Source organism: Anabrus simplex, chromosome 2 (genome assembly GCF_040414725.1).
Source record: "Anabrus simplex isolate iqAnaSimp1 chromosome 2, ASM4041472v1, whole genome shotgun sequence".
Taxonomy (NCBI): Eukaryota; Metazoa; Arthropoda; class Insecta; order Orthoptera; family Tettigoniidae; genus Anabrus; species Anabrus simplex.
Window position 1 is genome coordinate 284,666,227 of NC_090266.1, and position 13,083 is coordinate 284,679,309.

Sequence of the window (13,083 nt, forward strand, 5' to 3'; positions counted from 1 at the left end):
GAAGTCTACTGTGCGACCCTACGTCGCCTCCGGAGAGCAAAACAAAACAAACGAAGAGGCATGCACTCATCTGGCGTGGTTCTGGTCCATGACAATGCACAACCGCATAGTGACAATGTGACAAAAGAATTTCTCCGAAAGTTCAAGTGGGAAGTCTTTGACCACCCACCTTACAGTCCTGACCTAGCACCCAGTGACTACCACTTCTTTCGAGAAATGAAGACGTGGTTAGTTGGACAACGCTTCGCTACCAACGAAGAGCTTCAAGACGCTGTAATGACCTACGTCAACTCACTGGCGGCAGACTTCATTGCAGAGGGTATAGGAAAGCTGGCCTCTCGTTATAACAATTGCCTCAACCTTCATGGTGACTATGTAGAAAAATAAGTAAGAATGTTCAAATCTTTTGGTAATAAAATCATCTTGTTATCTCAATTCGTCTATTATTTACGGCCTATCGAAACTTGAAAAAACTACCCTCGTAATAATAATAATAATAATAATAATAATAATAATAATAATAATAATAATAATAATAATAATAGTTTGGAGAACCAGCTCCCTAATTAAAACGCAAGGCTCCACCTCGACACGCAAATGACCGTAGCCAAACACGAACTCATTGTTTGCCCGAGAGGAGGTCTAATTTATAGCCGTCAAGGAGTGGGATGGACATTAGGGGAAACAAGTTTGAAAGTTATAGAATCTTGTAGAGTTGCGCACGATGTGACGTCGGAGAGGCCAAAGGTAATAGATGCAGAGTTCAGTTGAAAGATCATAGATATAGTGATGAAAGGCTTGGAGGGAGATGCCGTGTTGCAGCAGTTCGATGCGTGGTAGGCAGCGAAGGATGAGTAATATCATCACAGTCATAATTAGTGAAATACCATATTTGGTGTAATATTTGCTGGTAATTAATTTACGAAATTATTTTTGATTAGCTCGGAAAAGGGCGAGAATTCAGGAGACGTATCCGCGAAGAGTCGGTATAAGTCACTGCTGGTAGAACAGCAGAGAAAGGGTGAAGAACGGGGAGGTGTTACAGAAGAAGGTGGTAGGAAGATGCAGAGTGGGTCTCGGCCCATAAGTGGCCACGGCTGGTCCGCCACCCCCCTCATCTTCTCCGAGCATCTCCTTCACCGTAACAAATCTCCCGGCCTGAGAGACGGCGTCACCGTCTAAGAGGCCCGCCTCCCCCTTCAGGGGAGGAATGGAAACATTTTAGTACTGTAGTAGTAGAAGAAGAGGGTGAGGTAAGAGAAAAGTAGGAAAGAGAAATGTACTGTAGAGGATAGGAAGAGGGGTGGAACAGGTTCATAGAAGGGAGGAAAGGTAGGAGGAAGTAGAGTATGCAGTCATCAGAGATTACGAGGGAGACAAGGGGTGGAGAGTGTCCAATGAAGTGGAGTCTCTCGTCATGGTGAATGCTATTTTTCGTCGCTGTTCGGACAAAAGGTTATATCTCACAATGCTCTTCCTATCCATTATTTTCCTTAAAACTTGTCACGCCTCCCAGCCACATATGGATATGCAGCCCATCAGAAAAATTTTCGTCGTATTCATTTTCGTATGCTAACATGTAAAGGAAAATGAACCTTAAGTACATTATACTGTAGGGGTGCGTAAATAAGTCATGCAAACATACATTCCTGGAGTGCGATACGGTAAGGTTCATTTTCCTTTAAACGTAAGCAAAGGAAAATGAACACAACGAATATTGTTCTGTTGGGATAAATACTATGAATGTAACTGGGAGGTGTGACCAGTCTTAAGGAAAATAAGAGATGGAAAGAGCAATGTGAGATATAACCTTTTGCCCGAACAGTGACGAGTTAGAAAGGGAACCAGGTTAGAGAGTTATCCAGGAATTAGGTTAAGGCAGTTGTTGAGGAATGTAGATGGGAAAGAAAACGATAAATGAAGGTGGTAGTTTTTCATGTTGGTACCAACAACATAAGGCAAGCAGGAATAGGTACCAATACAGTTGAGAATGTGTGGGATATGGTTATGTCAGTAGGGTGTAAGTTGAAGCGAGAGAGGAAAGTTGCCAATGGGATAGTGTGTAGGAAGGATACTTACTGGAGGGTTAATGGTGATTAAGACTATTGAGTGTGTGTGTGTGTGAGAGAGAGAGAGAGAGAGAGAGAGAGAGAGAGAGGAAACTGTTAGTGAGATTTGTAGATCGTAATGGGTGGGTAAGCGGTGGGGATCTTCATTCTGATGGCCCTCACATGAACCTCATGGATATGTATAAGCTATGGGCTTTGTTCGGAAAGGTCATAGGGAGGTACATTCAAGGAAACGTTGTACACTAGAGAGCGGTGATGAGAGTACAGAACGCTGGAAGTCAAGTAAGATTGAAATAGTGTAGAAGTAGTGGGACTATTGTAAGGAAAGGAATAGAATTAAGTAATTTCATAGATATCTATTAACCAAACATAGTAACGAGTTGAATCATGGCTGAGAAGTTCTTTGATGGATGCAAAAATGTTCTCCCAGAAATGAATGTTTATCACACAGACAAGATAGAGTCGATAGGAGGGGGTTATCCAGAATGTGTAAGCTACGAAGAGGTTAAGGATGAGAAACATGAAATTCAAGGGGTAAGGCTCATCACTAAAGATAGTAGACAACAGAACTGAAAGGGATGACGCTAATGCGGACTTATTTGTTAAGATAATAAACTATGTGGGCAACGGCAGAGAAATAAACTTGAGTGTAGAAGGTGATCTCAGCTTACCAAATATTAACAACTGGGAAGGTTATGCTAATGACGGAAGCATTACCATTACCAACAAATGGTGAATAAGTTAATCTGGGAAGAACAGTGAATCAGATGGTGTTGGAGCCAAGTGGAGGGAAGAATATTCTAGATAGGGTGTTGATAAAACCACATGGTGTATGTGATCGCGAAGCTGTTTTAGTCGTAGTTGTAACAGAAAGGAAGGTTGCAAAAGTAGGACTATTAACATGTGGGATATGGTTGAAAAGAGAGGCATGAGGGAGTTTTAGAAAGGAATTACAATCGTTAGGGAAAGGTATATACGAATGTAGAATGTATACGGGGTGGGTTTAAGGCATTTGTTGCGGAATGAGAAAAGAGGTACGTATCTTTAAATGTGATAAGGAAAGGCAAATATCCACTAAATTCAAACAGAGAAGTGAAGAGATTAACATGGATGTGCAGGTTAAAAAGAAGTCGTGTTATGAATGGTTGTGGAAGTTACGGAATATGGAAGGAACTTGCCAGCAATTTGAATTTAGCAAAAAATAAAATCAGCTAAGGATAACAGGATGGGAAGTATAAATTGACAGTCATATGAATTTAGCGAACAGTGAAAGGGTATGTATAGGTACTATAGAGCAGAAACAGGTTCCAGAATGGACGTTCCAGGAATTACTAAGGCACGAGGGAAATGTATCACTAAACATTTAAAAAAGGCAGATATGCTTAGTCAGTAGTATGTAAAAGCATTTGGGAATGAGGATAATGTCAAGGCAGAGGAGGTGACTAATTCTAGGGAAGTACTGACATTTACCAATGAAAATCTACGGCTTTTTTCTCCCAGAATTTTATTTACGCCGCACAGACACAGATAGGTCTTATGGCGACAATGGGATAGGAAAGGTCCAGGAGCGGTAAGAAAGCAGCCGTTGCCTTAATTAAGCATTTGCCTTGTGTGAAAATGGAAAACCACGGAAAACCATCTTCAGGGCTTCCGACAGTGAGGTCCGAACCCACTATGCCTTAAACGCATGGCCAACTCGCTCGGTTATTTACGAAAATATACAAACGTTGAAAGCAAAAGATGCAGATGGTATTAGTAAGATTTCTGGAGATATACTAAAGGCAATGGGTTGGGATATAATGCCATACCTGAAATAATTATTAGATTACTGTTCGCTTGAAGGAGCTATATCAAATGATTGAAGAGTTGCTATAGTAGTCCCATTGTACATAGGAAAGGGTGATAAACATAAAGCTGTTAATAACAGTCCGGTCAGCTTGTTATGGTTGCATTCTATATCTGGGAAGGCATTATTTCTGATTATGCTGCATTAGACACTGTTGGAAAATTATTATTTACATGGAAGGCAGTTCGGGTTAAGAAAATTGTATTCCAGTGAGGCTCAATGGATATCTGATCAGACCTGGGACAAGATAAATTATAGGAAGGAGATAAAGGCCAAACAAAATATATGCAAAACTAGACAGCAGAAGGCTCAAACACAAGCTGAGTATTCAGTAGCAGATAAGGAAGTAAAGAGGAGTGTGCGAAAGGATCACAGGAAGTGGATTGATGAACAGGCAGAGAAAGCTGAACAGGCGGCAAAATGGGGTGATATAAAGGAGCTTCATGGTATCACAAAGATGCTTTCGAAGAAAGGTTTCAATAAAACTAGGCCTGTGAAGAGCAAGACAGGCGAGATCCTCACTACGTGCGAACAGCAGCTGAGTAGATGGTGGGAACACTTTGCGGAGGTTTTTAATAGAGATGTGGGACTGGAAAATGAGCAGAAAGGAGAAGAAGGTAAGGAAGAAGCGGAAGGTGATCCAGGCATCGGTCTTGACTCTCCAACCCAGGGTGAGATACGGACAGCATTGAAGCAAATGAAAAATGGGAAGGCACCAGGTCTGGACAACATTCCAGCGGAAATACTGAAAGCAGACCTTGATACTACAATCAAACTGCTGCACCCACTGCTGGAGAAGATGTGGAAAGAGGAAAAAATACCGACCGACTGGAAGAAGGGGCTGATAGTCAAGTTACCGAAAAAAGGGGACACAACAAACTGCAACAACTGGAGGGGTATCACCTTGCTCTCCATTCCAAGCAAAGTGCTGTCGCGAGTCATCCTGAATCGCATAAAGTATTCAATAGAAAGAAGACTTTGAAAGGAACAGGCGGGATTTCGACAACATCGCAGCTGTGTGGATCTCATCAATACACTTCGAATCATCATAGAACAGAGTGTGGAATGGCGGAGTATCCTCTACCTCGCATTCGTGGACTTTGAGAAAGCCTTTGATTCTGTAAATCAAAGAATTCTGTGGAAGACCCTCAAGGAATACAAAATTCCATCAAAGATTATCAACATCATGAAAGATATGTACGAGGGGTATGAGTGTCAGGTTCTTCATGAAGGGAAACTAACAGAAAAGATAAACGTCAAGTCTGGAGTGAGACAGGGATGTGTTGTTTCTCCCACTCTGTTACTGCTGGTCTTAGACAGTGTGATGAAGAAGGTAATAGGAGGACGGAAGAGGGGTGTTCAATTGGGGATGAGAGACAGGCTTGAAGATCTTGACTTCGCAGACGACATTTGCCTTATGGCGCAGCGGTACCGGGACATAGAAGATAAACTGAGTAGGTTGCAGAAGGAAGCGGAACGTGTAGGTCTCATGATCAACACAAACAAGACTAAAGAGATGAGGATTAATTCGGATATCACGACTAGCTTGACAGTAAATGGAAAGGAAATTGAGCGAGTTGAATCCTTCCTCTACCTTGGAAGTATAGTTACAACGGATGGGGGAGCAGAGGAAGATGTTCGAAGCCGTATCCGGAAGGCAAATGGTGCGTTTGTCCAGCTCTATCCTGTGTGGAAGGATAGAAACATCTCCAGGAAGACTAAGCTTCGCCTCTTCAACAGCAATGTAAAGTCGATTCTTCTATACGGCTGTGAAACATGGAAAGTTACAAAACAGATCAATAACCAGCTACAGGTGTTCATAAATAGATGTCTGCGTCGCGTAACAAATGTGCGGTGGCCAGACATAATCTCTAATGAAGATATTTGGACCATGACCAATCAGCAGCCGATTGACATCCAGATCAAGGAGAGGAAATGGCGCTGGATCGGACACACATTAAGGAAGCCGGATGGAGCCGTTGAGAGGGCAGTGCTGGACTGGAACCCTCAAGGCACCAGAAAGCGAGGTCGGCCAAAGAAGACCTGGAAGAGGACGATCGAAAAGGAAATCGCAGAGGTTGACAAGACCTGGAGCGAAGTGAAGAGAATGGCCAGGAACCGTACTGTGTGGAGAAATTTCGCCAAGGCCCTATGCTCCAGAGGGAGCAATAGGAAATAAGTCAAGTAAGTCAAGTCAAGAGGCTCAAGTTGCGGGATTCCAGCAAGACATAGCGGATATTTTATATTCATAAAAAGGTCAAATGGACAGTATCACTAGTCACTTACCGCAGGCGTTTGAGTGGGTAGATCGTGGGGAATTACTGACGAATATCAGGAGTGCAGAACTAGGCAAATGAGTGACTGAATGGGTGGCTAAATTTCTGGAAAACAGAACTCGGACAATTAGAGTAGTTGAAACATTATTTGATCCTCACATGATTAAGAGGTGAGTTTCGGCAGGGTAGTTTTATAGGTCCAATAAGTTATATATATATACAGTATGTGTAAAGAACTGCAATAACATATAAAAGCTTTTGTGAAAGATTTTCCATTGTATAGAGTACTGCATAACTTATCTTAAAATATTGTGAGTGACTGCAAAAAACCTTGAGAAAGTTTTGAGATGGAGAGCTGACAATGACGAAAAATCAGGCGTAAGTTTCAGCAAGATTAAACGTCCTCTCAGTTTGAATTACTACGTTGATGAAGTACTTCATGAGGAACCCTTGTAAGTACCTAGGTGTAAATATAAGGAAATTTCTTCATAGGTGTAAACACATTTATGAGTTTAGAAATAAGGGGTTTGTAGTATGTAAATGAGAGGGCGAATAAGTCACTGGTAAGACCCCCAATTAGAGTACCGTTCCAGTGAACGGGACCCTCACCAGGATAACTTGATTCGAGAACTGAAAAAAGATCCAAAGAAATCAGCACGGTTCTTTCTGGGTGATATCCGACTAAAGAGAAGAGTTTCGAATGCGTTTCAGACTTTGGGCTGGGAAGACTTGAGACTTGAGAGGAGACGTCCTGCTCGACTAAGCAGCGTGTTCCGAGCTGTGAGTGTAGAGAGGTCGTGGAGTGACATTAGTAGTAATAAGCTTGAATGGAGGTTTATGCAGATAAGTTTGAAATTCAACAGGACAGACTGGGGCAAATATTCGTTTTATAAGAAGAGGAGTTAGGGATGGGAATAATTTACAAAATAAGATGTCCGATATACTTCCAATTTCTTTGAAATCATTTAAGAAAAGACTAGGTAAACTGTGTTGTTGCATTTTGCGTCTTGATTAACGTCACACTGACACATCGAAGGTAACGGAAGGATGGGAAAGGGATAGAACTGGAAAGGTATCAACCATGGCTTTCATTAAAGTGCAGCTCCAGCATTTACCTGGTGTGAAAATGGGATACCATGGAAAGCCGACGATGGAATTCGACTCCACTATCTTCCGAATGTAAGCCCACACCTGCGCAACCCTAACCACACGGCCAACTCGCTAGGTAAGTAGGTAAACAATTAATATGAGACCTGTCACCTTGGTCACAGCCCTTGATGTAGAACAGAGGTGCTCACGGTAGGCATTTCGTCCCGCGGGCGCCCGCACTGTAAGTGGGAGGGCTGGCAGACGATGAGCGTTTGCTATTCAGTCACAGTAACAATGTGGCTACGTCACAGGCCGTGAAGGTTGGGCGATGTTCTCCCGGTCACTCTCGATCACTGCTGCGATACCCGAGTTTGAAAAGGAGGAAGAAAATAATGAAAGAAAGGGGGCACAAATCCGCGTCATTTTCCATTTACGTTGTAACAAATAAGTTTTTTACAGTATGTTCATTGCAGTATATGTATTTTGACCGGTTAAGATAAAGAGTTAGGTCTACAATCTCAAATATTTTTATAATGTACGTAATGAATTACAATTCTCACTATTAAATTTTAAGAGGTAAACATTTCTAATATAATACGGAGTTAACGTGGATAAGCTGAGGCTTACCGGGAATAAAATCAGTGAGGTTATTTATTTGAAGGCATACTGTATATCTATCTTGTAGATACATTTACATTGTTCTTGTACTTTAATCTTCTATCTAGTAAATATCCATGTCCTCACTCGTGATGAAACATCCTCTCGCCATTTAGAGACTACCTAATGTCACCGGACGCCTGTTAAATTTTAAATTTTATTTTCAGAAATTCAGTGAACAGGGAAAGTCACTCAACACTACAACATTATGAAAAATCATTGTTGCATTATGTAATTATATTACTTTTTGTTTAATTAATAACAGGAATTTTACTTTTTTAAATGTAAATCGTAAATTGTAAATCGTAGCTGTACGCTTAAACCATGATTTTGTAGATTGTAATACAAAAATTTTAACGTGTCAGGTTTTTTAATGAATAAATAAAAGGAAATAAAACTGTCTGTTCATATCGAGCGCAGTATAAATTAAATCGGAATATCTTGAAAAGGTCAGTTATTTTGGTTGCTATTGTAGAGTGGTTTTTAAATAATGTACCCCAGTCAGAACTTCCCTGAGTAATGGAGGAGAGCTTCGTAATCACAACAGAACGTTAATGCTCCCTGGCTTCCCCGCAAAATGTGTTCGCTCTCTCACTTCGCTGTGACGTATGCTTGCTGCGTAAGCTTCCCGCATTTACGTCAGGCCAGCCCTGCCGCCCAGCTGAGCACCTCTGATGTAGATCAAAGATGTCTCAGTGATTTATTTATTTATTTATTTATTTATTTATTTATTTATTTATTTATTTATTGAAGCTTCAGAACACTCCAATGCAAAACTATGTACTTCTACTTTTTCACAAATTAAAATTATTTAGTCAATTCATGATAGACTATAGTAATGTCATTGAAACTCTTGAACTACATTTTACGTCCTGAAGACAGAAATGCAGGGATTTTCCGTCCCTTTAACTCACAGGGAGGGTCAGTTGAAATTGATACTGCGGTACCGATGCTCAGTATTCTGACCACGCACTGACCAGTGCACAGTTTGTTAGAATCTGCTGCTCTTACCCCGTATGCAGATTAATTATCACCGAGCTCGATAAATGCAGTACCTTAAGTGCGGCAAGTATCCAGTATTCCAGAGGTAGTGGGTGCGAACCCCAATGTCGGCAGCTCTGAAAATTATTTTCAGTGGTTTCCCACTTTCACACCAGGAAAATAATGAAGCTGTACCCCAAATACGGCCACGGTCGCTTCCTTCCCACTCCTAGCCCTTTCCTATCCCATCTTCGCCATAAGACCTATCTGTGTCGGTGCGACGTAAAGCAAATAGTAAAAAAGATAAATTATCTCGGACAATCTGCAACAACTTGAAATCTAGCTATTCTGAAAGTGTTCTGCATTATTACAGTATTTTCATTATGCCCTCTTTATTTTCAGCTAGAATTATTAATAGCATTAGTAAATCATGTTGGACTGCAAGGGTACTTCACTACTTGATTATATTTATCACGAAAATATCTGGATTGCTCAGGAATCACGAGAATAACTAGGTGTACCCTCCTAATGGTCGATCATTACTAGTGGGAGTAGTAACTGAACAGAAATGGCATTGCTTACATATTTGCACAGATGGCGAATATCGGCTTTACACCGCTGTGAAACCAACATCCGTCAAACGACGGACAACCAGCTAAAAATGACAAAATATCTACCTGTAATCAAAACAGACGAATATCATTCAATCGGGAAGTACCAGAATCAGGTTTAAAAATTAGATATCGCCCTTCCAAAACATCGTGGTTACTCACTAGCTACTTACACACAGTTTAGGCAAAAAATATAGAGGAAATAAAAGTCAATGATGTGACTCGAGCAATGTCTACATAAAAGGAGAAAATGCACGTCCTTCAATTTTCGAATTTAGGCCTATATTGCCGTGCGCTGCGATAGTGTTTCTAATAATGACCTTATGACTTTTGCACGATTCCTTTTATAGATCAGAACGATATAGAACGAAAAGTAAATGTGTGTATTTGTGGAGAAATGTATTGCGTATTTGTCATTATACTGACAGGCCAGTTGTTAAGAGCAGCGACATTCTCTCCATTCTCCTTTTCTCTATACATTACTGATCACTCTTCTCGCTAGTACTAGCAAAGTACTGAGATTTACCGCTGATAATAAACATATTTATAAAATGATACAAAAGTTGAAAGCCAGGAAAGCAGGTGGAATTGATCACATTTCCTCAGATAAAGTAAACGCAGTGGGTTGGGATATAGAACCATATCTGAAGTATTTATTTCATTGCTCTTCGCTTGAAGGAGCTGTAAAAAATGAATGAAGAGTTGCTATGGCAAACCCAGAGTACAAAGGAAAGGGTGATAAACATAAAGCGAATAATTACAGGCCAGTCAGCTTGACATTTGTTGCGTGTGATATCTGGAAAGCAAACTCTCTAATTCTATTAGACACTTTTGAAAAATTACTAGCTGCTTTGAGAGAAGGCATTTCGGGGTTAGGGAAGGTTATTCCAGCGACGTTCAATTTGCCGGATTCCAGCAAGATATAGTAGATATTTTAGATTCATGAGGTCTGATGGACTGTATCACTATTGACCCATCCAAGACTTTTTATAGGGTAGGTCATGGGAAACTACTGACCAAAATGAGTGCTGAATTCTTATACAAAAGAACTCTGAGAATAAGGTGAAATATTATATCGTAGCTGTTCTGGAAAAAGGTCATATCTCCCAGTGCTCCTCCTATCCATTATTTTCATGAGGACTGGTCAGTCAGTCGCAGTAAAGTTGGGCTTGTTAACAGACCTGCAAGTGATGATAAATGATAGATCTTGTGGAAGGCATTGAAATAAATAATACAGGTATTTAATTTTGCATGAGGTTGTTGTGGACTGTAGTAAAGAAGATTCCATTTTAAAATGTATGATTATTTTCTTTATAACGTTAACTTCAAATAGACTTATAAAATACTCCATTTGACCCTATTAAAACATATATCCGTGAACTTCTGAACATTTGAAATATGGATTTATTTTTTGCACCTATTTGCACTAATAAGAGAACAATTTATTTCAGTGGCGCATGGGCTATCCAGGATGCACCTTTTTCCAAGTGTATGATACCAGAGCAGCGCGGATTCAAAGAAAGATGAAATTTTCATATATATATATATACAGTATATATATAGTACAACATTTAAGAATACAGGGTGATTCAGGTGTTCTGGTACAGAAACTTAAAGAAACAGTTAAGGTGTTTTCGGGCAAAGTTCTCCTGCGATGGACAAAATGTTGCAAGCACTACACCAGATTCTTAGAACGGAATTCTCAATGGCTGGGTGAAAATTTAATTTTCCCAGAAGAAATACGCCACTCTGAAGCTACACTTTCAAGGGGAGTTGCACCTGGTCGAAGTGTGTATGGAAGAGGACGTCCTAGGAAATTATTTAGTGACAGCAGTGCTAAGAGTAAAAGAAGAAGGGAGCAATATCACTGCTACAAAACACCAGTGAGGGTGAAGAGCTGCAGGAGAGAGCCACAAGAATTAAGAAATTGAGGGAATCGAGCTCTTCGTCAAATGCTGTCCAGTATAACGATGAAGAGGCACTGACATTTCCCTTCGATGCTAGACTGACTGTACATCAGTATCAACTTGTTCAGTCTAAGGCTAAAACTATAAACTGCAACATTTATCCATATTATTACAAAATTCAAAACTCAAAAAGGTTGTTTTAACCGTCAACAGACGCACCTACAGTGCAACAAAGAAATTTCATCTGCACTGGTGTTTCATAGCAATGATTGCATCTTCCATCTTTTACCTTTAGTACAGTTATCACGAAATAATTTCCTAAGACGTCACCAACTCCTGCTCGGACCTGGTACATTTTCCCTTGAAAGTGTAGCTTCAAAGAGGCGTATTTCTTCAGGGAAAATTACATTTGCACCCAGCCACCCCCTACGTGTTAGATTCTTACTATGCGGCAATATGGACGTAACTACCAGTACTTGATAAGTGACCCAGATACACAGTTAACCTAAGCTAATTCGGAACATCAGCTGTACTTCGTTTTAAAACAATTCCTGACTATATTAATTTAATGAACATTTCTGACGTGTAACTGAAAGAAGGGTTATCTTCTAATTTCAGGGAATTATCCAAAGACAAGAAGGCTCCGGAGTTCACTCTGACTCAGTATCTTCAGCGACAAGCCCTGATGCTGCACGGCTACGAGATGAGAACATTCAAGTTTATTCCTAAGGTTTGTACTGTTTATTCCTAATAAGAAATCTAATTTGTGCTTGGGAATATCTCTTCTCAGGCACGATGAGAGTTGGCCACACGGTACGGGTGGTATATCTGTAAGGCTACGCTCGGAAGATGGTGGGTTCAAACCCTACTATCAGCAACCCTGAAGTTAGTCAGTCCTGTGGAACAATGACAAATCTCTCTTATAAAATGCCAATTGCGTTGCCACTTTGATTTCCCACTTCAGTTATCTATAATTTGCGACGATCTCTCACTACAAGCCCAAGCGTGTCGTTGTCACGTGCTCCAGTCTATATCAAAATAAAATTGGATCCTATGGCGAAGGGTATATGGCGGTGGCGGCTCGTGATATTCATCACCGGGTGTTGAGCAAAGTTTTGTAGACACTCGTATCGCGTTTGAAAAACACGAGGAAACTTTAACGACGTATATTCTCACTGCTGACAATGCTGGTAACTTAACTTTAAGAACTGGTGCGAGCTAGGCAATTAGTGTTTTTATTGGTATTACCTTCCTGGTCCTCTTTGCCTCAATGACTTTCAAGTTGAGTTTCCCCTCAAAAAGTAATTGCACCAAAGAAAGCAAGTGGATAGATGTTAAGTAAGTACTGATAAATTGGGGAGGAAATACAATCGGAGTTCGGCAGTTTAAAATGACTTTAGGTAGCAAAGATGATTGTCAACACTAGGGCTAACTATATGCAGACAAGTGCGCTGTTCTCAACTGCCACAGTTACATTACTGTAAGCGTAACAGATAGCAGGCATATACACTGACTGACAGAGCAAATGCAACACCAAGAAGGAGTGGTCAGAACTTTATGCCAATTGCAGGGTAGACTGACGTCACTGAGGTATGCTCATGATGTGAAATGCGCCGCTGTGCTGCGCACGTATCGAACGATAAATGG

General features: G+C 40.7%; 1 protein-coding gene across 1 annotated transcript in view; it reads left to right on the plus strand.

The window, feature by feature from the left end:
* Positions 1–13,083, plus strand: part of LOC136862777 (protein tyrosine phosphatase domain-containing protein 1) — a 914,123-nt gene that overhangs the window by 662,770 nt on the left and 238,270 nt on the right. Inside the window, exon 7 of the mRNA XM_068226146.1 lies at positions 12,055–12,166. Coding sequence (XP_068082247.1) covers positions 12,055–12,166 — 112 coding nt within the window. The remainder of the gene's footprint in view (positions 1–12,054; positions 12,167–13,083) is intronic.